Source organism: Strigops habroptila (genome assembly GCF_004027225.2).
Source record: "Strigops habroptila isolate Jane chromosome 13 unlocalized genomic scaffold, bStrHab1.2.pri S16, whole genome shotgun sequence".
Lineage (NCBI taxonomy): Eukaryota > Metazoa > Chordata > Aves > Psittaciformes > Psittacidae > Strigops > Strigops habroptila.
Genome location: NW_022651054.1, coordinates 6743672 through 6766964, shown reverse-complemented (window position 1 = coordinate 6766964; position 23293 = coordinate 6743672). Strand labels below are relative to the sequence as shown.

Genomic DNA, 23293 nt, shown 5'->3' with positions numbered 1-23293 from the left:
TCAGTGTTCCCTTTCTCCCCAGCATCCCTTCTTCTTTGAGCAGCATTTTCCCGGTCTAGCTTTCTTCAGGGCACAATGTAGTAACCACAGCTTTCCTGTGGCCGGGTGTATTGTAATGTCAAACTACACCTGGCACCAACTATAGGTAAACGTAACACCTCACTGCGCTACAGTAAGCCCCCCCCAAGAAAAACAACTGAAAATCAAAGATACCAAGAAAGAAAACTGGTTTAAAACTCTACAGCAGCTTCTATGTGAGCTGCATTCGCTGTTCTGAAGTAGACTGATTTTAACTCTCAAACAGAGCTTGTTCTGCAACGTTCACTTACAAGATTTAAAGATATTGCCAGATTTTTTAAGGTGTCTGAATTCATGGTGTGGATGCCACTGAAAGTGTGATTTTTGATACTGCAGCTGCTTAAGATGCTGCTGCAAGCAGTTCCTCTGTTACCTATCAAATCTGTAGTCATACCAGAAGAGATTACTGACATACCCTGGCTAGTATTGCTCTGCTGTAGTTTAAGACAGACTTAATCCAAGGTGACCTGTAGCCATCAGGTTGATCTTCTGGTATTAGCTTGCTACATAGCCAACAGATGCAACAGTGATTATTTTGCAAGTACTTTGCAAGGACAAACCTTTCCTGAAGGAAAGGCAAGGGAGGCACAATGGACCAGATCTCTGCCAAGTTCAAGAGCGAGCATAGCTCACTGGCTAACAGAGAATAACGTGACACCTTTCCTAGCTTTAAAGGGGGCAATACCATGACCTTTACAATTCAGGTAGCTGCCAGATTTGTAAGAGATTCTGTCACTGAATGTGAAAAGCATATACAGTCAGAGACTTTAGCAATGTTTCCTATATTTCATGTCAATGTCTGTGCTTCATTTGTCTAAAATCCATTTACCTATTTCCCGTGACCGTGTTCTTGCTTGAATCAACATGCCACAGGGATGATAATACATCTTTTGAATCCATGTAAAGCTCAGCAAGTAAGTGTGCAGTTTTGCAAACAATGATGCAATTGAGCAGCATTACCCTTTTGAGCAAAAGTGATTAGCACAGACTTAAATGTTTGCCTAATACTCCTGGAGCTCTGATCCTGCAAACACTAAACACAGTTAAAGTTACTCAAATGAGGTATCAGAAATTAATAGGACTATTCAGATTTACTACAGGGATGAGTTTTTAGCAGGAACTGTGTTTAATCAGGACAGCAGAAAGCATCACATTATCATCTTAACCAGTTTTTTTTGCCCAGTTCCACTTCTAAGCAAAACCAACACATAAAGCCAAGTGCTTTGCAGATTTCTGAGTGCTGATGCAGTACTCCTTCTCTCATCAAAATATCACCATTGGATTTACAAATTCTTGTCATATGCAACCAGATCTCTGCCTTTGCCAATCAAATGAAGGAAATGCAACCCATATTTCAGCAGCAAATCAATCAGTAGATTCCAAATCTTAAGAGCAGAAGCTTGGCAATTAACTGGAATATTAAAAATCAGTTCATCTCAATACATAACATTTTTGGTAGCTCTTAGGAAACTTGTCTAGTGCTTAGCTGGATTTATGCTGCTTTCATCAAACAGAGCTTTCAGAACATAAGCCAGTGGATCAGATGTGCCTTTGAAATCCGAAGAATAAGACAAGTTTTCAGATTTTATAAAACAAAATATGATATATTAGGAAAACTATTAGGTTACCTATCCCTGAAGGATTTGTCTGATAGTTTGTCATTTCAAGTTTCTCAGGAAAAAGATCAGTCTAAGGGTTTGTGGCACAACTGAAACACCGTGATGAAACTACTGCTCTCTCCTGCTTCATGTAACGGTCAGCTCTTCTGCCTCATCTTTTTCACATCAAACCTGTCTTCAAATGGTGTATGAGCAAGAGATCTTTTGATTGGAAAAGCTGATACTGCATCCTTATCAGAAACAAGCACCACGAATGCAAGCCTTCAAAAGCCAAAGCGACCAAGAACAGTAATGGTAAATCCTGGAGTGATGATTAGGGAGAGATTCGACATTGTGCTGCTGACTGAGTGGTGATCCCAACCCACCACAGAAAAGCAGTTAAGTCAGTTTTAAACAGAGTAATAAAACTCACACTGTGACGGTAGAAGGGGTCAACTTTTGTAGGGTATTTGTCAAACTGCAAAGGGATCAAAGCACAAACTAGTTACTTTATATTTCCTTGCTTTACTTCTGTTGGTAACATAGAAGACTACTTCTCTATTTGGCAACCAACAGAGTGGAAAAAAATATGCAGAAAATTAAGTTTCCAATGGAACTGTTGGGGATATTTCTTTCTTCAAAGCAAACCAAGGTCTTTATGAGACAGAGAGAAGGAGGAGGCACCAGAGTGCACCACTATAAGCAAGTGGCAAGCCCCACGCACGAGCGCTCCTTCAGCCCCTGTGCTGCCCCCTGAACCTACCGTGAGGAAGGGACAGCCCTTCTCCTGCCCAACCACACCTGGGCAGCAGCATCCTCCTGCCCCAACAACCTGGCAAATCTGAAACGTTTGTAATAAAGAATAGAGTTGTGCTCTACTTATCCTCACATTTCTGCCTGGGGTACGCACCATGGGCGGTGCTGGCGTCGGCATGATGGCAGTGGGTGGGATGGCGTGCGGGAAAGGTGTGAAGGTGTGCTGGTGTGTGTGTTGGTGTGTGTGCTGGTGCTGATGCTGGTGCTGGTGGAACTCGGTCCTCAGGTACGGTGGTGGGCCCAGCGAGGCCCCGCGGTCTGCGCTCTGCGAGGCCAGAAAGCGCGTGTTTAGTTCCTGGCGGAGGAGATCTTGTTCTGGAATACAAACAGTAAAACAACCCTCATGTGAGCTCAGGGACTCTCCCAGACCTCGTGCCACCTACTGTTTGCTGGCTGCAGTAGCAACGCTGTATGTAAAGCCTCCTGGTGGTAAATTATGTCACTGCACAGGGGAAAAAAACTCCCTCGGATCTTCCCCAAAGGCCTTAGAGGCAGAAGAATGTCCCCATCTCCCCTCTCTCACCAAGCCTGTCTTCACTACAGCATTCCTCTGAGCATTAACCTAAGGGTTCTCCCTAAATACAGGCATAGTCCTAAACAGGTGAGGAGCTTTAGTGAGTAAACATCAAGTGGCTACTGCTAATGGACACAAAATGATGTTACTCAGATGCTGATAATGCTCCATTTTCTTCCCCCAGTTCCCTTTCAGTGACCTGGGAGGAGCAGACATGTTACATCTCCCACCATCAAAATATAAAAGAGCACAATTTTCTCCACTGATAAAAATCTCTACATCTCACTCCCAAATCCTGCATGTACATGAGCTCAGGACCACTGTGTGCACAGCCACAGGAGACCTCCCCTCTAGGCAGGGAAGCAGTGCTAAGTGCAGATCACAACTGCAGTGAAGAAGTTCACTAAGGGAGTCACAGCTCTTCTGTGGACACATGATGAACGCTAGTGTGTTTTTACCATGGGGAGAAAGAAAACAGTCATGGAAAAAGCACAGCCCTCCAAAAATATTAACTCCCAGGGCAGAAGAAATGTCACTGGGTATGTGTAGGTGTTCTTTAGCTTTGATATCTCTCCAAATCATTCAGCAATGGGTACAGCCTCCACCCAACCAACTGCCCTCTTCAAATGGCCCAAACTGAATTATTCTGGCTAAACCCAGAGAACTGGTTTCCCACTCAAGCCATGATCCGCCCGTCTCTCACCTGAGTAAGTGCTCCCAGCTGGGTGTCCTGGAACCTGCAGCGTCCCCGACGTCAGTGGCGGTGGAGGAGGCAGGGCCGTAGGAGGGGCAAACATATTGGGGTGATGTGGGTGCGCGGGGGGCTGCAGGGAGGGCGTGAAGGTGTGCAGGGGGCTGTGGCTGGGCAGAGACAGGGGGAACGGTGATGCTGAGGGGTGGTGGGAGATGTGAGGAGGAGGGGCCTGAGTCTTGGCAGGAGTGCTGCTTCTGCTGCTGCTGTTAATGAGAGGAAAAGCAATTAAGCGTTGCATGGAAGAGGGAAAAGCTCCAAACATACACATATACAACCCCACCAGGCTATGCCCAGCTCATGTTAACACGTTACTAATATAAGTTATATATTACAAATGCAAGTTGCTCTTCTACTTTTCTAGCAATACCACTGAGATCCTCCTTTCTCCAACCATCTGCTTTTACTTCCTATGGTCTCTCCACACTAAAACCCGAGACACACTCTCCCCCGCTGTAAGAGGTTGATATTCTGTCCTCCACCAACACAGGAATGACACACAAAGGAGTAATCAGCCCTCTGCATTCATTACTTAATTATCAGGTCCTTTCTACATGACTGCTTCTGATTCATGTTTTCAGGCAAATGAAGCTCAAAATCAGTGATCACTGCATTAATAAAGGTTTAATTTTTTTTTCCCTATGACTTAGTAAGATGAAAGGCTGCAGAAAATGTGAAACGAAGCTGAGAAGGCAACCACAGATACAAGCTTCTTGTGCAGTTAATGCCTCTCTAACCCCACAATAGACAGAGATAAGACAAGTCAGCAAAGTGTGATTACACTGGTTGCAATTCTTCAGGTTTCATATCCTACTAATGAGTATTTAAAATATATTCACCTAGTGCTTAATTCGACTTGTCATTATTTCAAGTAACAACATGCTGCTATTGCAGTGATTTTGAAAGACAAGCAATACCAACTCGGTTAAAAATAAATCAAAGTCTTGAACACCTCCCAGTCTCCAGTGAAACCATGAAGCAACCATAATGCTGGTTCACCAGGTCTTGAGGGACACCAACTGCCTGCTGGACTTGGGGAAAGACAACCTCGTGCCGCCAGCATTAGCTTAGAGCAGGGGAAAGCTGAGGTCCCTCCTCACAGACATCACAGGCTCCTGTGAACAGTTGCTTTAGTCTCTCTGTTCAACTTTGTCACCCCCTATGAGAGATAAACCCCATATAAAAGCTGAGGTTTATCTCTCTGTAGCCATGTGAAGAGAAAAATGCTGGAGACTGCAAAGGGTCAGCAGTGACGAAAAAAAATCAGCTCTAAAGTCACTGGGGTGAGATGGTCTGTGTGAGGCTGTCACCAGGCCAACAGCAGCTGTACCGCACTTCTCACTCCAAGGCATGTCAGCACTTGGAGAAATGGCAGTGTTCAAGGCCAATTTGGGGGCGCCTTTGAGCAACCTAGTCTAGTGGAAGGTGTTCCTGCCCATGGCGGGGGGTTGGAACTGAATGATCTTAAGGTCCTTTCCAATCCAAACCATTCTATGATTACCACCAAGCAGCAAAACACCTCAGCGTATTAGCACGCACGCGGTTCTGTTCACCTACCTTAAGCTGTTGAGGCTTAAACTGCTGCTGTTATAGGCAGAGAGTGGCTGCGAGAGGCCCTGCGAGGCCGGATGCGGCTGTACCGGGGGCAGGCTGGGGTGCGCCGGCTGCACCGGTGACTGCGGCCGCGGAGGGTGCTGGGTGGGAGGCTGTGGCACTGGCGGGCGCGTGGCTTCCTCTGGCGCTGGCGGCTGCGGCACCGGCGCTGGCGGGGCAGGAGCCTCCGGCCGCGGGGCCAGCGCAGGGCTGGGGCACGGTGCCTCGGGCTGTGGCTCCAACTGCGGCTGGGCCAGAGGCTGGCTCACCTGAGGACAAGGGTCTTTAGGCACCACAGGCTCAAGTATTGGGTCTTTGCTGCTGTCCTGGCTCTTCTCTTGGCTCCTTTCTAATCCTGATATTTTTGGGACAGCTGGGCCCCTAGCACCAGGGTCGTCATTTTCAGCTAGTGCACTGACTCCTAACTCTTTATCTGCAAGAACAAAAGAGAGAGAAAACAGTTAAATGGGCATCAAAATAGGCAAAACCAACCTAAGTGCTGTGCCAGAGGTGCACTCCAGGCAGCTCCATATTGTTTCCATCAAGGACCATGCCAATGTGAAACCAAATCGAATCCAAACTCACTTCCAGCAGCACCCCTAACCCTCAAGTCCTTCTCCTAATACTTCTATTTTATCATAAGGCGGAAGTTTCTGGCTGTCTGCATTAATGTATAAAAGAGCAAGCACACTAAAGCTGAGCTCAGTGCAGTGGCTCAAAATCTTGAGGCAGAACCTCCCCCAAAATCCCCACCTCTGCCTGTGAGAAACACCAGGAGGGTTGTGCTTTGCTTTGGTCTGTCTCTGTGGCACAAGACACACCAGGGTCCTCCACACTTGCCTCCTGGGTCTGCTCTCCTATGGATCCATTTCCCAACATCCCTGAATCACGCAAACGCTTCATAGATTTCAAAGAAAAATTAGATTTGCACAATAATCGCATGATTCCATGATCTGGGGCCATGAACAGTGATGATGACTTCCCAAACATAGGTAATATCATCTGTATGTGTCTTTGGCAAAATCAGTCCCTAAATGATCACATAAACACCACTGAAATGATCTGAAATGATCTGTTGAATCATGGAAACACAAAGCACGGCAGAGTGAGGGGCAGAGCTCCGCAGAAAGCCTGGCTCCACATGTTCTCCACTTGGAGAGCTGCTTGTTTTCTAGGAGCATCCCTTTATCCCTATTTACTATGATACATCCACTCCATGGCCTGGGCTGCCAAATGAACAGAGCAAAAAAGTCACTTCTGGAGCGCACGATTTGTACCAGGCACAAAAGCTTCTCCACAAATTTGGATCAGAAAACTATGGGGGCAAAGTGGGACTCCAGAAGAAAAATTACTCTGCTGTACACCCAAGGTCTATCTCACTGCAATTAAATTGCAGGTTCTAAATAAAGGAAACTCCGTTTGCATTAATTCTTTGGATCAATCCCGTTTGATCAAACATTACTGAAAGTTAGCCAGAGCGTGATCACCACGTGTTAAGGCAGGTCCCCAAGGAGGAAGGAAATGAGCAACAGTTTATTCAGGAAGAGGTGGATCCATGTCGCTAGACCCTAAAGATGTAAAAGTTATGATATTCCTATTTCTTATCTGTCAGAAAGGCATCATAATGAGGCTTTGAGGGCTCAGCCTTGTCATCAGAAATCCCCCACAAGATCAACACAGTAGATGGGCTGAACAGCCCACAGAGGTGATACTTCCAAATCAGCAGGGACCACCCTGCACTCCATGCATTCATTACAGCTTTTCATTTGATGTTTTTCCTGTCTCTCGTGTGTGTAACATTTATTCTGCATGTCTCTTGTGGGGAGTTTGCTCCTAAAGCCATCACTCCTCCTCCTCTGGAGAAAAGGGCTACGAATCCCAGCGTCTCCTGGGTGTTCTTTGCTGCTGCTGCTTACATCTTCATTACACCTCCCCTTAAGTACCATTCCTGTTAGTCCACAGCTTAAAGATGCTGTGTTTAGTAGGATAATGTTATTCCAAATGTCAAACACTGAATATGTGCAGCCTCGCCTTCTATCTGCACCTATGCTATACCCCCAAACAGTGCCAGATGTCCAGGAGTCTCTAACCCCAGAATGCCTGGTACATGCGTCCTCACATGGCTGATAATTACGATACATAAATCAGAAAGAGTCCTTCATCCCACAGTATCTATTTAGGGAGGTGAAATCCCACACCAGTGATGAACGCTACCAATTACATGTTTCATAAGGAGGGCTCAAGCCTTCATCAACAGTACTTCAAGGTCATACATACAAGATTACTCTTCTCCTACCAGTACGTCTTCGCACATCGCATTTCTGAACGTTGACTGACAAGCTCAGTGTTAAAACTAAGGGATAAAAAAACCCTTCACGTCACTGTGGCACAGAGAACCCAACTACACAGCTTTCTGAATTTGGTGATCCATTATGGGAATTCACTTCCATCCTCCAGCTGAAGAAGCAAGCAAGCTAACTTTGATGGCAGCCTCCATACTCTATTTTGGATCAAGTGGAATGACTGCATCAGAACTCAGAAGAGCAGTAACTGTGATGTAACTTTGTGCTGACACAGGCTTCCCTTTATCCACTGGGTTGATGCTGCGTCCAGCAGCAGTCATCCTTTTTATTGAAAAAGGAATAAAGCCATAATTTGATGCTGTCTGTGGACTGAGGAGAAACCTGGAGAGGGGCTTTGGACAAGGGCCTGTAGGAACAGGACAAGCGGAATGGCTTTAACCTGCCAGAGGGGAGACTGAGATGAGCTCTTAGGCAGAAGCTCTTCCCTGGGAGGGTGCTGAGGCGCTGCCACAGGGTGCCCAGAGAAGCTGTGGCTGCCCCATCCCTGGCAGTGTTCAAGGCCAGGTTGGACACAGGGGCTTGGAGCAACCTGCTCTAGTGGAAGGTGTCCCTGTCCGTGGCAGGGGGTTGGAACTGGATGAGCTTTAAGGTCCCTTCCAACCCAAACCAGTCTGGGATTCTATGGAACATCAGCTAAGCTTGTGCCACACCAACAGCACATGCAACTTCCATTATCCTCCTTTCCTGTCTTTGCCCCTTGATGTTTCTTAACTCCCAAATTCCTCTATTTTTCACTTAACACACACAGCCTGGGGATCTCTCAAGATGCAGATCTCCCAGACACCTCCAAGTAACCCAAATGCAGACTCATTATAGGAGTCTTCAGTATTTTGCAGCATTATCTTTGGGATAACACTATGTAATTTAAAACCAGCATTGATTTTAATACTGTGGTAAGCTCAACTCTTCTCGACAGTATTATCTCTGCCCAACTAAAATTTTCTGCAAGCTTCTTTATGCACTACAAAAAATTAGATCCTTCAAAAAATATAACCCCTATTTTCTCCAGTTTTAACATGGTAAGGGGGCAGTTGGTGCCAACTCACACAACCAATACAACCTGCCCTAACTTCTCTGAAGTCAATGGAATGCAGAAAGCCCCTGCTGAACACTGGCCCCGGGAGATACACTTCAACCAGCATTTTACAAGGCTTGAAATAATTAATCAGATTTAAGACCTGATTGTACATTTCATATTGATTAGACATTGGTCAATGAAACACTGGGATAAATAAAGGCAGATGACAGAAACCATTACTGCGAGGGATGGAGGAGGTTGTTGGGTTCACCAGCCAACACGTATCATAAAGGCCCCAGAGCAATTCATCTCCTGTATTGGATGCACATAATTTGCTGAAACAATTTTTCAGCCAGCTTTCATCCCAATTTCCAAGGACACCAACAAAGTATCTGATTATGCAAATCATGTGCTCCCAAGCACGGTTACTGTCATCTGCTGAGACCAATTATTCTACAGTAAGCAGGTATTAGTACAACTGACTACCAAGACTTGTGACACACTTTGTACTTCATCATAAAACAGAGAAGAAAGTCAGTCAGGGCAAGAGATTTTGCTCCCTCCTGTTAAAAAATGTTTATCTTCTGCCTTGAAATGGATTTAATTGGCAACAAGAAAGTTGCAGATCAATGAGAAGCAGCACTTGGAGGCATTGCACAAGATGCTGACAAGTCTTCAGGCACTGAGCTGCTTCTGGCCTTGATTTGAGGATGCAGAGTCCTCCACTATTTCACATGAAACAATTTATTTCATCCAGCTGTTAAACAGAACATATGCCATAAATGTAACTCCTGTAACCTGCACACTGAGTATAACACTGAAAGCACTTGATGTTTGAGTTTTATAATAAAGCACCTCTTTAGTTAGTAAAAAGGAATGGGATATAGCTTCCTAGAGGAAAGTGAAGCACAGAGCATCCACAACCCCCTTTGTATCATAAATGATTGCCTTTTACTTAATAGGAAAGAGATGCATGCAACTGTAACATCCTAACAGCCCTAGGAGAAAGCAACACCCTGATACCTCCATCCTGTTTCAGTGCACACACATACACACAAATTCACAGCCAAAGGTTTATTTCCATTAGGGAAAATCTCTTGGCTTCCTAACCTTCCCAGTTTGGACACAATAAATTACATGCCGTTAACTATTCAACAGCCAGCTACCAGCACTGGAGGGCTTATCCAAATGGACTTTTCTCAACCGAGCTGGCAAACTTCCCACATGGGAAGCAATGAGACAAAGTCATTGGGGAATATTCTTTAATAATAAAGGGTTTGAGCACAAGGAGTTTTAGCTTCCTGCTTCAATTTTGAGTTTTAATGAAAAAAACCCAGGTCTTGTAATCACAGTATCTGTAAAGCACACCTAGTGCCACAGAAACACAGACAAGGCCCTGTTAAACCAGGCTGGAGGTCCCTGCTTTCCACCACTGACAGCAGCAAGCACAAGGGTTTTCCAAACCAGGTGTAGAATCCTTGCCAGCAAATGTAAAACAGCCTGTCCAACCCATGAGATCTGATGCCAATCTCAAACGCTGACGAATACCAAAAGCCTGAGGTTTTCTTCCAAGGTTTTCTAGAACTGTGATAACAACCATGGGCTTGTTCTCCACATAAATCTCAGGTCCCTTCTGAGTATTCGCAAGTTCTTGCCCATAGCAGTAAATTTCTTAGCATGTCATAGGAAAATATTCCTCCCACAAGGTTTTCATTTCTCATCTTTTAATTCCACTTGGTTCTTGCAAGTCTGTGAGAAGATGACTTCTCTACAAACCATCAGTATCACCTAGTCCTTTACAAAATTAAGCTCCTTCCCCTTCTATGTCCTTTATAATGTTTTCAACTCCTGACTTCCCACTCTTTCTTCCTATGAGACTTTTCCCACATGCCTGATCACTTCTTGTTATTTTTTGCCTGCTATCCCATCACACCTCTTAGGCTTCTGCAACACTTTAGGAAGCAGCTAACCACACTGCCCAGCCTTCAGAAGCTGAACCCCCATTAATAGCAAAGCGTTTTCATCCTCACCACAGTATTCCTCACCCACATCACAGGCAGTTGTCCCCAGTCTGCAACTGCAGCTGTGAGTGAAGGTCTGTGTTAAACCTTCTCTAGTAACACCCAGCTTCTTGCCTTGACTTGTCCCAGATACTTCAGAGCCCCGCGAGGTCTGTAGGCACCTGAACGTTTCGGTTTAATGTGCACTGCTCTGAGTTTGCCTAAGCTGACTCTCCATCCCTATTCTCTCAGCCTGGTGAGGTTTCTCTGTGGTTTCTAACAGCTCTTTCCACCTCCAGGTATCACAGGTACCCTTAGATCATGTGTAACTGCTGCTAACGCAACTCTTTGCTCTCCTTTCTTTAGCTACATTTTGCTGGTAACAGTCACAGAATCATAGAATCACAGACTGGTTTGGAAGGGACCTTAAGATCATCCAGTTCCAATCCTCTGCTGTGGGCAGGGACACCTTCCACTAGACCACTCTGGTTTGGCTTCAGAAAAGCACCTTCCCCTCTCCTCTTCTGGCTGTGACCCAAACACCCTGTTACCCACCCAGTGGGCAGAGCAGAAGTGCGCTGGGAGCATTTCAAACCTGCCAAGAGTAAATGAGGTGTTGGTATGAGATACTCATCAATTAAAACCAGAAAACACAGCAAGGCTGGATAATATTCTCCAATCATCACTAGGGACTGGATAACCTTAGCACAAGGTTAACCCCATCACAGGGTGAGGGAAGGAAAATATATCGGGTTTATCCACTGCCCCCCCTTCCTGCTCTCGACTTGCCTTGGCCACAGAGCTGCAACATTCCCTCAAATGCTCATGACATCTGCTCATCCTGTTCGTATGTGACAGCATTACCTGAATGAGCTTGAACAAAACCAGCTTTCAAAAGCAGCTTGAAAAGTATCACCCTATGAACACTAATCGAATTTAGCCTGACAGCTCAGTTTAATACATGAAGGACAAAAAAGATCTGTGTGATATGTTTATACAGCAAAATAAGACATTTATTCCCCTCGAGAGGTGTCATACCCATAACTCACCAGACACATACCACTGCTTCCATTGTGAGTTTGCTCTTTAGAGCCAAGAATTTTCTCTTCTGTTTTTAAAGGCATGATGTCAATATAAGCAGAGAGCTTAAACCTCCACTGCCTCTGTGCTAACACTGAGATGAAGCGCAGCACGACCATGACAATACCCACTTTAAATTACAACTATTTTAAGCCATTAGTATCTCCAGGAAAACTTTGTGAGCAAACACATAACAACTCCACCAACCAGTGTTGCTTCAAAGTATTCTTATGCTTGGCACTATTTGCTCATGTTTCCAATGCTGCAGAGAAAAAAAAGAAGGACATTATCCAACTGTCTGCTCTAACAGAGTATCCTGAGTATCACTCAGGAAAAATTCTTCTGGTCTGGGTCACATCAATAAATGCAGAAATGAGATTTCAGTGTTCCTGATCAGCAAAGGGTCTCATTAAATCTGTCTACTCTATTTAATCTATTAACTAAATTATACAAGTCTAGTAATGCCCGCCCCTTTTTAAATTGTCTGAATTCCTTGTATTGGGCTTTAACACATGTCATGAATTTGTTTTATTTTAAAGAGGGAGGGGGCTAGACAAATGGCTTAATTATTGACTAGGTTTAAATAGAGCTGTACCAGAACTGAAGATCTACCACTCCATTTTGCGTTTGATTGCTTTGACAACACCACAGTTACTAAAAGCTTTTCTTTACATGCAAAACATGACTCTGCATACCAAATTCCTCCTGTGCCAGACAGAGGTAGAGGACTTAAAAGACTTTATAGAAATTAAAAATAGAAAAGAGCATGAACTCGAGAAAAAGGCACGATAACGCCTCTTTGGCATGCATCAGTTTTTGTTCTTACATCATTCTATAGCATTTTATAAACAGGAATGTGATATTCCACTAAAGCCCATATGATAATTCAGAAATTGAGAAGCCTCTTGTTTTTTCTTACAGCCATTCACAAAGGAGCATCACCATCTCCTGCGTAATGTAATGTAGGCCTTGTCTGGTCCAAAGACCTCCTGATGTCTTCTCTACCTCAGTTAGAGGCCCTACAGAATTAATCTCAAAGGTTTGCTTTGCCTTGACATCTCCTTTTCTTGATGATGGCTCTTCCAGACTGCTCTTCACATCCACTGAACATTGACTAGTTTGTCCCAGTTACCTGAACTAGGTGGACCCCAGTTCAACTGCAGCATGAAGCCAACTTGTGAACTACTTGTTCACTACTGAAGCACATCATGTCTTCAAGGAAGCTCTGACTGCAGTGTTTCTCCCCAGACATCTGGATAACCTCTGCACTGTCCATACAGATCACTAAAATGACACTGAATTGGTGTGAAAGGTCCTTCACACATCAGAAGTACAGTGCTCACCCTCACTAAATGCTCACTGATTGACTTGTCCCTAATGAAACCAGGAGAACAGCAAGTCAGTGGTGTGTTCTTTATGATGGAGCAATTGGCTCAGAAGCAGCCACATGAACACATCCTAAAACACACCATCATGAACAAACATTGGGCTTTCAGCAGACATGAGCTCCCCCAACTTAATGTTAGCTCAGATGTGGCTTAAAAATCTAACTAAATATCCTTGGTCCCAAAATAAATGGTGAGCAATGAAGACCAGATTAAAGCCATATATGCCATATACACAGAATCACAGAGTAGTTTGGGTTGGAAGGGGCCTTCAAAGCTCATCTAGTCCATCCAGATGAGCAGGGACATCTTCAACTACACCAGGTTGTTCAGAACCACATCCAGCCTGGCCTTGAATGTCTACACACTTCCACTGTAACTATGAAATGGTTGATTAGCTGGTAGGATACAAGAGTAACACAACAGTGTCCTACATGCAGAAAAGACCCCAACACTGGGGTGCAACGTCTGAAGCTGAAGACAACCCTGACTGCTGCAGGGTACTTGTGCAGTCCAAAACTCAGAGATTTTCTATACAACCTGAAATCCTTAGCCTGTCTGTGCTTCAAAATACCATCTGAAAAACATCCCATGCTCCTAACTTCCATTTTAATTCATGTTGTGCCTCACTGAGGCCAATTATTATCCAGCAACTGCTGCATTCAAAGACTCAAGCCTTGCACGTAGGACTCTGTGGTGCTGCCTCCATGTTGCAAGGAACTGTAATTCTGAAAGGATTAAAAGTTTACCAGCGCAGCCATGTAAAGTAGAAAATGAATTGTTCACTCTTCTCATCTCTGTTTGGAAATTAGATTACAGGCTCCAAGTGAGCTGAAATACAGAATGAGGCAAATCTATGTGATTAGCTCACAGGTGGCCAGTGAGGCTTTTCTGTGCTTCAAAGTCTGGCAGATTCCCATTAGCTGCAATAATAAAAGGAATGTGTACTTATCCTTCGGCCCAAACCCTGCCCTGTGCCAACGGCTACCTGCTGTGCTAATCCTCAGAACCAATATAATCATCCTCAATTGGGATTTCATAAGTTTGCTCAGCTGTCATTTGGGATATACAGGATGTACGGCACAGAGCCGGGCTGCCAGCACAGCGAGCTCATCCCACGTGGGGTCCAGCCCCCCATGGCACCATCAGCGGAGGGAAGGAATCACAGGGCTAACCCAGGACAGCCCCACGGTGTCAGCAGCTGGTTTCCCAGCACTAAAAGCAAAGACTCTTTCTATGTATAAACAGTTTGTACCATTAATCACAAGTGTTTCCTCTAAACAAACACAGTTCCTCATTTATCTTCTGCCTCCAGGAGGCACCTGTGTGAATGTCAGTTCAGCAAAACACACCCCACAGGAGATGAGAAAGCAGACAACAGCTATCCCACGCGGGCACAGAGCTCACATGAGATGTGTAACATCAATGGCCCATTTCATATGGTATTTGCTTTCTGACTCACCCGCTGCAGGTGCAGTGGGATGATGTGAATGCAGCACTTAGCCATGACCTGCACCCAAGGAAAGCTCTTCCAAGCCCCCGCAGCAAGAGGCTGGTTAACGCAATGACCCTTGAGGGTTGCTCCCTCTAGCAAACTGTTACCCGCCTGGTAGAACTGTGAGAATATCTTTATTATATCTGTGAACATCCAATAATCCCCTGAACCCTCCTAAGCTCTTTACCTAAACATTCTCTCACATCAGGGAGCTTTACAACTCAACTTCCCATTTCCTTTTGTTACTTTTAAATGTGTTAGGTGGGGAAATGAGAAGCCATCTCCCATTCCAACATTACAAGTTCTCCAGGGTATTTCAAACTAACTTCATCAAATGCTTTTTTTACACCAAAATTTCAAACAAATGTTGAACAGATCGTGCTCTGGACAGTGCTTGAGGCACTTAAGGGAATGGAGGCTATGCTTTGCTTTGCTCCCATGAACACCCTTCCACCTCTGCTGCTCACCACAAAGCAAACTCAAGATCCCACAAGCACAGAGAACATCACACCAGAGCTCCTGGCACATCAGGAGGAAGATATGATACTTGCAGTGTTGTCTACAACAGGTACCAGTCTGGATTCTATGACCACGCTGTCATTTCAACAGCTCTACAAAGTTCCAGCAACAGTCCGTGCTCCAAACCCTTCCAGCAAGGATCCAGCAACTTGCCTTCAGACAGCCTGACCTCTGCAAAACTGCCAGCTAGAAATTTCCACGTTATTGGAATAACTGGCTTGGAGATAACAAGGCAGAAAAGCCCTGATCAATGGAGCTTGCATTGGCTTGGCACTCTGCACAGCCAGCCTGGAATGCAGCATCTCAACATCTTCCACCCAGCATAGGTGAGCCATTGAGAAAGATTCTATTGCTCAACTTTCATTTTGATCTCAACAGCTGAACAACTCATGTTATTGTATTTTCCCTGCTCTGTTCTTCCTCTCAAAGGCCTTTGATCAGGGAAAACATCCCTCTTAGGGCAGCATTAAGCATGTGCTTAACTTGCAGCACACACTTAAGCTCACTTAGCCATACCAGGGTCAGACTGGAAGAATCAGCTTGGGGGTTTGAAGAGTTGCGGGTGAAGGGGTTTGGTTTCTGTTCTTCTCCCTTTGCTCCTGCTGGCAGCCTGACTCCTCTCCCAGTGCTCCACTATGGTGTTTTGGGTCCCATCACTTCGCATGGCCGTGCCCTGGCAGGAACACACCAACCCCGACTTTGTTCACAGCACAACGTGTGTGTTTTCACAACACTGCATTAGCAAACCAGCCTGAGGATGTTTCCATCTCAATACCAATAATTTAAAGCAAAATGTTTGAATCTTGGAAATTAACCAAACACTGAATAGTCTTTTACCAGAAGGAGCCGAGTTGGGTAATTAATGCTAGCTAAACAAATAGACATCATGGACAGATTTTTAACCAACTGGGATGTAAATATTTTTATTCTTGGGAATAATCTTACAGTCAAATCAGTTCTACAAATACCCACAATAATCCCTTTTCTTTTTTTTCCTCTCTTTTGCTATCTGTCTCAGGTAGAACATCCTGGTCTACTCAAAGATGTCCCTGCCCGTGGCAGGGGGTTGGACCTGGATGAGCTTTAAGGCCCCTTTCCAACCCAAACCAGTCTGGGATTCTATGAAGTGTTCAGCAGCACAAAGCAAAGGCAGTTCCACACTTGTGGTGTGGGTATCATGGTGGTCTTTTGGATTCAGGAATCAATACAACTGACCTCCATGCAGCACTACAGCCTTTAAATCTTCCACATCACAGACTCTGACCCCAAGCTGCCTCCCATTTGAGGCTTTCATTTAGATCTCTTGCTATAATTTAGGAAGGTAACAAGATAGGTCCTGGCTGAGAGGCAGCAGGAAAAAAGGACATTTCCATAACTGGTTTTGTGTCCAAGGAGCAGAGGCCCAGCCCCACAACCTGGCTGATGGGGATGGGCCTTATCCAAATGTCTTAAAATCCATGGGGCTGCAGATGGCAGTGTTGAACAGAAGGTTCAGTGCCTTACAAAGGAAATCGAGAATAGGCCCATCTGTGGCATGAAATATCCATCTTGGAGTGAGGGGAACCTTTACAAATAACATTTATTTCAGTTTAAGAAAATACTTTAAAATTATGGGGGAAAAAAAAACCAAACCCAAAAACTCACTTTCAGTTTTATGGTATTTCCAATTCTTCTCACAAAGGGAGGTGAAACTAAAAACAAACGTTTACTGAGTGTTGGGAGACCAAATCAAGCACATATGATGTTTCAACAGCAGCCCAGCAAAATAATCAATAGCTTCCAATTCATGTTATTGACTTTTTCACATCCTTGCAGACATGAGGCTTCAGATGAAAGCATCAGAATCACCAAATGGTTCAATTTGCTCTAGTTCAGATATTTAACACTGACATTTTTTATGATGGTGTGTGGAAGCTTGTTTGAGAGAAGCGCTCCTGAAAGGCAGGACTTTAACTCCCCTAATTCCCTGTGTTGCTTTGCTTTGGGATCCAGGGCTGCTTTATGAGAAGGGTAAGAGAGATATGAAATGTTCCCTTCTCTCTGTTCTGTCCTCTCTCACTGTGCTTCAGTTTAAAGGGACTTTAGGAACACACAAAACCACCTTCTGCTACTACCTCTGTTTAATCATATCAGAATTACAAAAGATTATACATCTATAAACTGAATTACCATGGAAATAAAGCACATTTCTGTGCCACACAGCCCAGGAGCACACATGGTACCTGCAGAGTGGGATCAGTTTCCCTGACACCCCATCTTGTCTTTTTTAGAGCAGTTTCAATAATGTAATTCTGCACTACGGAACAGTCACAATAACAAGTTGTTTGGACCATGGCAAACCAGCAAGAGCTCATTAAGCCTTACAGAATGTTTGCAGCTATTTTGGCCCAGGCTTGATTTGTTATGACATAGGAAAACTCTCTTATTTCACCAGGTTTAATAGGTAATAGATATGCCAAAGCACATACTTCTTACAAGGCTACGAGAAGCTTTTAGCAATAACCCTTGAGGATGTATTGGGCAAAACTGATCTTGCAACATCTCCAAATATATAGAGAAAATGATGCGAACTATGGAAAATCACCACAATTCAGGGACAGTGCACTAGACTAGAAGATTAAAGTTCTGCTCTGGCTCTCTCAGGATGCAGTTAGGTCAGTGCTTGTCCCCATTCTTTTCAAGGCAGGGGCTGCTGTAAAACAAGAATCAGCCTCTTGCTTAAGGCTCCTCTGTATTCATTCCATGACAATAATGCTAAGGATTAAAAAAAGGTCAAATCGAAGCCTGGCAGAATGCCAGTGCTCTTCACTGTGGTTCAACAGATGCATTTGAATAAATGAGTAAGGAAATGTAAGATATAACCATTTGTTCCCTTGCACTACTCCTTGTTCTGCAGTGGGATGTTTGAAAAGCACCTACCTGGATTTGTTCACTTCTCAGTGAGGCTGACAGCCATGAGCATTTTATAATCATGTCCTGAGCTCATTTGTTTAGTTTGCCATTAGGCCCTGATGACAACGACTAATTTATTACCATATATAACCCTTGTATAATATGCAGAAGGCTGAAACTATAATAATCTCCAGTGCAACACAGAAAACACACAGAGAATCAAGTGGGCCCCTTAACATTCACAAATAAGCTATTAAGAGCTCCACTGAACAGATCAACCCACTGTAAGATACATATTTATCATGTATATGTGTGCGCATGGATGCACATACCTTTGCATAGGAACACACATACACAAATGTAGTCATTTGCCCCGTTCTGGTGCAAGTGAGCAGGATTTCTTTGATTACTACCAAAGCAGGGCTCACAAATGTATTCAGAGGGAAGGAGGGAGAGCAGCACATGCAAATCATTCTGGCTGCAGGTAGGGCCCACATTTGCTTCTCACACTCCCCTTCGGGAGGGATCCAAACCCTTCTTGATCGCAAGAGGTGCTAAGTCTGCCATTTGTGTTGGAAGTTCTCCAGCATTCACTCCAAGCTTACTTAACTGTTTGTTTCTGACTAGCAGAAGAAGACGACAGTTTAACATTTACCAACAGCCACCAGTTTCACTGGAAACTGTTGAAAACGTTTAAAAACTCATCCTCAGGAGGAACAAGGTGGTGCCACAATGAATGCATGAAGCATTTTCTCTAAACTACCCTTCTTCCAGTAAGGCTTAGAACTGAATTCTAGATACAAAGCAAGTTTACAGATACACAGAAGGTTTTAGGAGACACAAAACTCTGCGGGCCAGGAAATACGTACAGAAGGAGATGCTGTGAAGGAGGAACAGGGTGGCATTGCTCAGGGCTGGGGGCTCACATGCCCATCCAATGAGCCCAGTGTGAGGCAGGGGTAGAGACTTGCCCATTCCTTTTCCACACAACTGTTCTTCCTTAATGAAGCATAAAGTCCTGTAGAACAGACCTATAGCCATGTTGCAGCTCCTGTGTGGACTATAAATCCCTTGCTGCCAGGCAAAGTCCTGCAGACCCTGCTTTGCAAATGTTCTCCTTGCTCCTTGCAGCTCCAACACACCATCACCCTCCCGCTCGCCTCTCCACAGTGCTTCGTTCATCAGTGCCATCGGTGGCATAAACCTGCCAGCATGTAAAACTTAATGGTCTAATCCTCCGGCTTTCACAAAGACCAGATTAGCTTTAAGTTAAATACTCTTGTTCCTTAAATTTCCTCCTTGTCAGGATGCCAAGGGAAGCGCTTAATCTTACAAAAGAGCCTAAGGACATTCTGATGCCTCCACACGAAGACAGAAAGCAGTCCACAATGCAAAGATAAAGCTGAGGTATTAAACTAATCTCACAGACCTGGTAATGTATATGCAGCAGGGATTACTGCTGTGTCTTCCTGCAGCTGCTAGAGGGGGTCATTAACTGCAGTCGGGGTTCTTGCCATAAGCGCCTCGGCATCCCCTGCTTTATGTACATAAAACTGAGGCACCAACTAGTTGTAAACTTGTGCAAGTTACGAGCTGCAAAGAAATGGAATAAACTTGTGATTTAGACACAGAAGCCTAACCACTAATTCAGCCAGCTTGTCTACACTTGCTGTGTCAAGCATCCTTTGCTGGCGTGGCTGGCCCAGCATGGCCCATGGCCATCAGAAGCCAGTTCTGCAGAGGGGATGTTGCACCAGGAGGGATGGAGCAGTTCAAACCATTACACTCTTCCATGGATGGGAATGGCAATCAAACCCACAAACAACCTCCAGTGTGATGCTTTGAGAGCTGAAGTCTCCTTTGCAAGGTGTGATACAGAAGTGCCTCTGGACTAGCAGGGCACAAAACACAAGGAGAGCTGCCTACAGCTGAGCTTCCCACCTCCCCATCAGGCTGACTGGATTAAAGCCAGTCACTAGACAGTAACACAAAGTAAAAATCTTCCCTAACCTTGAAATAAAACCGCAGAGCCTTTACTGACAGGTAAAGCCCAGAGTACATAAGTACACTTATGAAACAACTAATGCTTCTTTTCACCCTTCTCAAGTTCAAGTGATAACGGGCATTTTACTCCACCATGAATAAGCCCCACTGCAGCACAGGCAGCTTGGCTCGGCACTCCTCACTTGTCCATATGGCTGGCAACACACCGTAAGTGACTTAATTCCTGTAATAACTTCCCATCCTCTGCACAGCCCTCCAGAGATCTATATGGGGACAAATGAGATCTGCTAGAGGAGAGAAGGTCACTTGGCCCTCTGCAGAGTAAACCCTCTATCAGCTGAAGACAACTCAAAAGCAAGTTTGCAAAACCAGGTCAAGTATCAGTGAATTACATCGATCAATAGTTTCAGTAATTTCAGGGGTTTAAGATCAGGTAAAGAAGGAAAGAAAGGTTTTTACCCACACATGGCTTTATAGACTTTTTACCAGCTTACACACAAAGCATTTAGACACTTTAATTTCCACTCCAATATGACTACTCTACCCCCAAATGAAACCTATTAAAAATTAAATTCTTATATTAAGTTTAAAATGTGGCTCTTTTCTCCCCAGGTCCCATTAAATACTCTCCCTACACAGTTTAGAACACAGAAGAGATCTTAGAGATAATTTACAAAGAGAACAAACCCCCCTGAGGGTTTTTATGTTACTACAACATTAATCTATTTTAATCACACAACAGATTAAAACCAAACAACATTAAATGATTCTGCAAAGTACCGAGTGAAAGTCTGTCTTTGTTACACAAAAAGAAACAAATGGAGAAAAAAATAAAGCACTTGGAATAAGGGTGGTTTTGTTGTTCCACAGAGACAGAACATAGCAAAAGGAAGACTGGGCCACAGAGCCACTGGCGGGAGGAAGATAAAAATCAACTGTTCACAAGGGTCTAATTTTACTTCCACATGTTCCTATAGCAGTGTCTGCACCACAGATCTGGCTGGGCACAGTAGGACATGGGTCTGAACCAGAACATGTGGGTGAAGGCAAGGGAAAGTGAAGCCCAGCACTGCCTCAAGCCCATTCTCAGAGCAGGTGCTTGGACATCCCCAGTGCTGGCACAGCAGTGATGCTCTCCTGGGTTCTGGGTGCACCTCAGTGCAAAAGAAGTGGATACTAAACTCTCTCTCTCCCTCCTCCTCCATGTTTCTCTAGCCAGCCTCACCTGCCCAGGCTCTGCAGCCACACTTCCCCAGCTATTTCACACCAGTGGGCTCCCCGTCACCTGGTGGGAACCTGACCAGCCCAAACGGATCACACAGGTGCCCTGGGCACACACGTAGGAAGGAGATGTATTACTGCAGCTACTGCTTCTACCATTCACCTTAGCAACTCTTATGTCCTCACTATCTCCCCTGTACCCAGTTCCAGTCCCTCCAGCCTTTCCTCATGTGTAAGCATCTCCACTGGCCATCCTCAAGCCCTTACTCCAGCTCTGTCCTTTGGGGATAGAGCCCAATGAAAACAGCACACCCTTCAAAGGCTGCCTTGAGCAAGTGCTTTGAACAGCAGCAATGTTTTCTATTCCAGTCTCCAAGATTTGATTCAGCCGTTAATTATTTACATCTTTTTGAATTGTTTCAGCACACTGAACAAAAACACCTACTGAGCTGCCCACAGGTCATTTCACTGAATCATCCCAGTTAATTTAGAGGCCAGAGCTGCTTCTGAATAGTTCATTCTTCCAGTAGCCCTCATCTTGCAATTGTTAACGCATAACCTCATCTGCTGTTGCTCGCTCTACTCAGTGCCTTTGCTATCTCACCCTGGTGCTCAGTATTGTTGTTTTTCCTCTTGAATAACCCAAATAATTGTGCATTCATAACCCAGTTTGCCATCTCACTGCTCAACAGACTTTTAATGAAGACACTGCAGCATTCTCTGGGATATGTTTTGCTGCTGTCACATATCTGATGCATACAGCGCTGCAAAGACAAGTCTTTCCAACAGTTACCAGCCCATGTTTTCCACCACGGTTTTAGAATCACCTTTGCCCAGAAGACACTGGATAGGAGCAGTTACATTTGAGCTTGAGATTATCTAAAGAAATCACAAAGGAAAAAAAGTGCTCTTGTTCAAGGCCAAGGAGCTGCAAGATTTACTTAAATAAATGGATGCATTTCACATGGATGGCTGGTTAATATGGGGTGCTCCAGGCAGGGCTTTTATCTCAGCGCTTACCAATTCAGCTGCCAATGCAAACCCAAACCTTCAAGGGAATGATTTGTGTGGTTACTCTGCTCCCAGCACTCCAGATATAATAGGAGATACATTGCACAAGTTTGGTATTAATGGTGGTAGCTGCATTGAAGTTATTTCTGGCAGTATTACTACTGGTCTGAAGGGGGGAAATGCACGGTTTTAAGCACAGTAGTAGCATCAAAATCTTTCACTTTGTTTATTCAATGGATGTAGTAACCCTGGCAGAATTTGATTACTTGCCCTCAACATTCCTTATTCCCCAAACAGCTGTCTGTAATGGATAATCCATATTTAACCATGGAGGACAAAGAAGAGGAATGGACAAACTTTGATCTCCTTGTTGTAACTGTATGGGTCTCTCTTTCCAGGCTAAGAGCCAGTGAAGGAGGGCTGCTGACCTACTCCAAGGACAGAGTATGTGCTGCTATCCTGCTTCCCCGACGGTATATCAAGGGAGAAAGATTCACCTCCTTTCCTCTCCCTGACTGAAACACAGCTCAAGAAAACACTATTAATGCATGCCAGCATATCTACAGCATGCAAAGACACGTGGGAATGTTTTAATGGCAGAGATTTTAGCATTTTCTAGGTGTGACAGCTACCTTGTACTATCCAGAGCTACATACTCCATCCCTTTCTGACAGAGCTACTGTTAGAAGGTGACAGCAGAGGGGACATACACCAGCTCCTCTGTTGCTTTGGTTCAGACCAGCAGGAGGGTGAGAGGGGACAGGGGGCAGCCGTGATCCCTACAGCAGCCTCTGCCAGAGGCTGGGGCAGAAGCTGGAGCAGTGTTGGCAAACCCACAGTTACATTGCCACAAGTGCACCTTCACTCTGACTGGGTCAAGGTAATAAATGTTACCAGGGAGCAGCAGTGTTAGTGGAAGCAGTGGTCAAAGTACAACTGCTGTTCCCACACAGTA

The 23293-nt window shown here is 44.7% G+C and overlaps 1 protein-coding gene across 7 annotated transcripts in view; it reads right to left on the bottom strand.

Moving 5' to 3' along the window:
* AUTS2 (activator of transcription and developmental regulator AUTS2) overlaps positions 1-23293 on the bottom strand; it is a 753203-nt gene that overhangs the window by 20730 nt on the left and 709180 nt on the right. For 2 of the 7 annotated variants that reach the window (XM_030472553.1, XM_030472559.1), the window contains 4 exons: positions 5315-5783; positions 3710-3963; positions 2566-2807; positions 2110-2154 (listed from right to left, as the gene is read on the bottom strand). In XM_030472553.1, coding sequence (XP_030328413.1) covers positions 2110-2154; positions 2566-2807; positions 3710-3963; positions 5315-5783 — 1010 coding nt within the window. The remainder of the gene's footprint in view (positions 1-2109; positions 2155-2565; positions 2808-3709; positions 3964-5314; positions 5784-23293) is intronic. The other 5 variants (XM_030472556.1, XM_030472560.1, XM_030472555.1 and 2 more) reach the window with 4 other exon arrangements.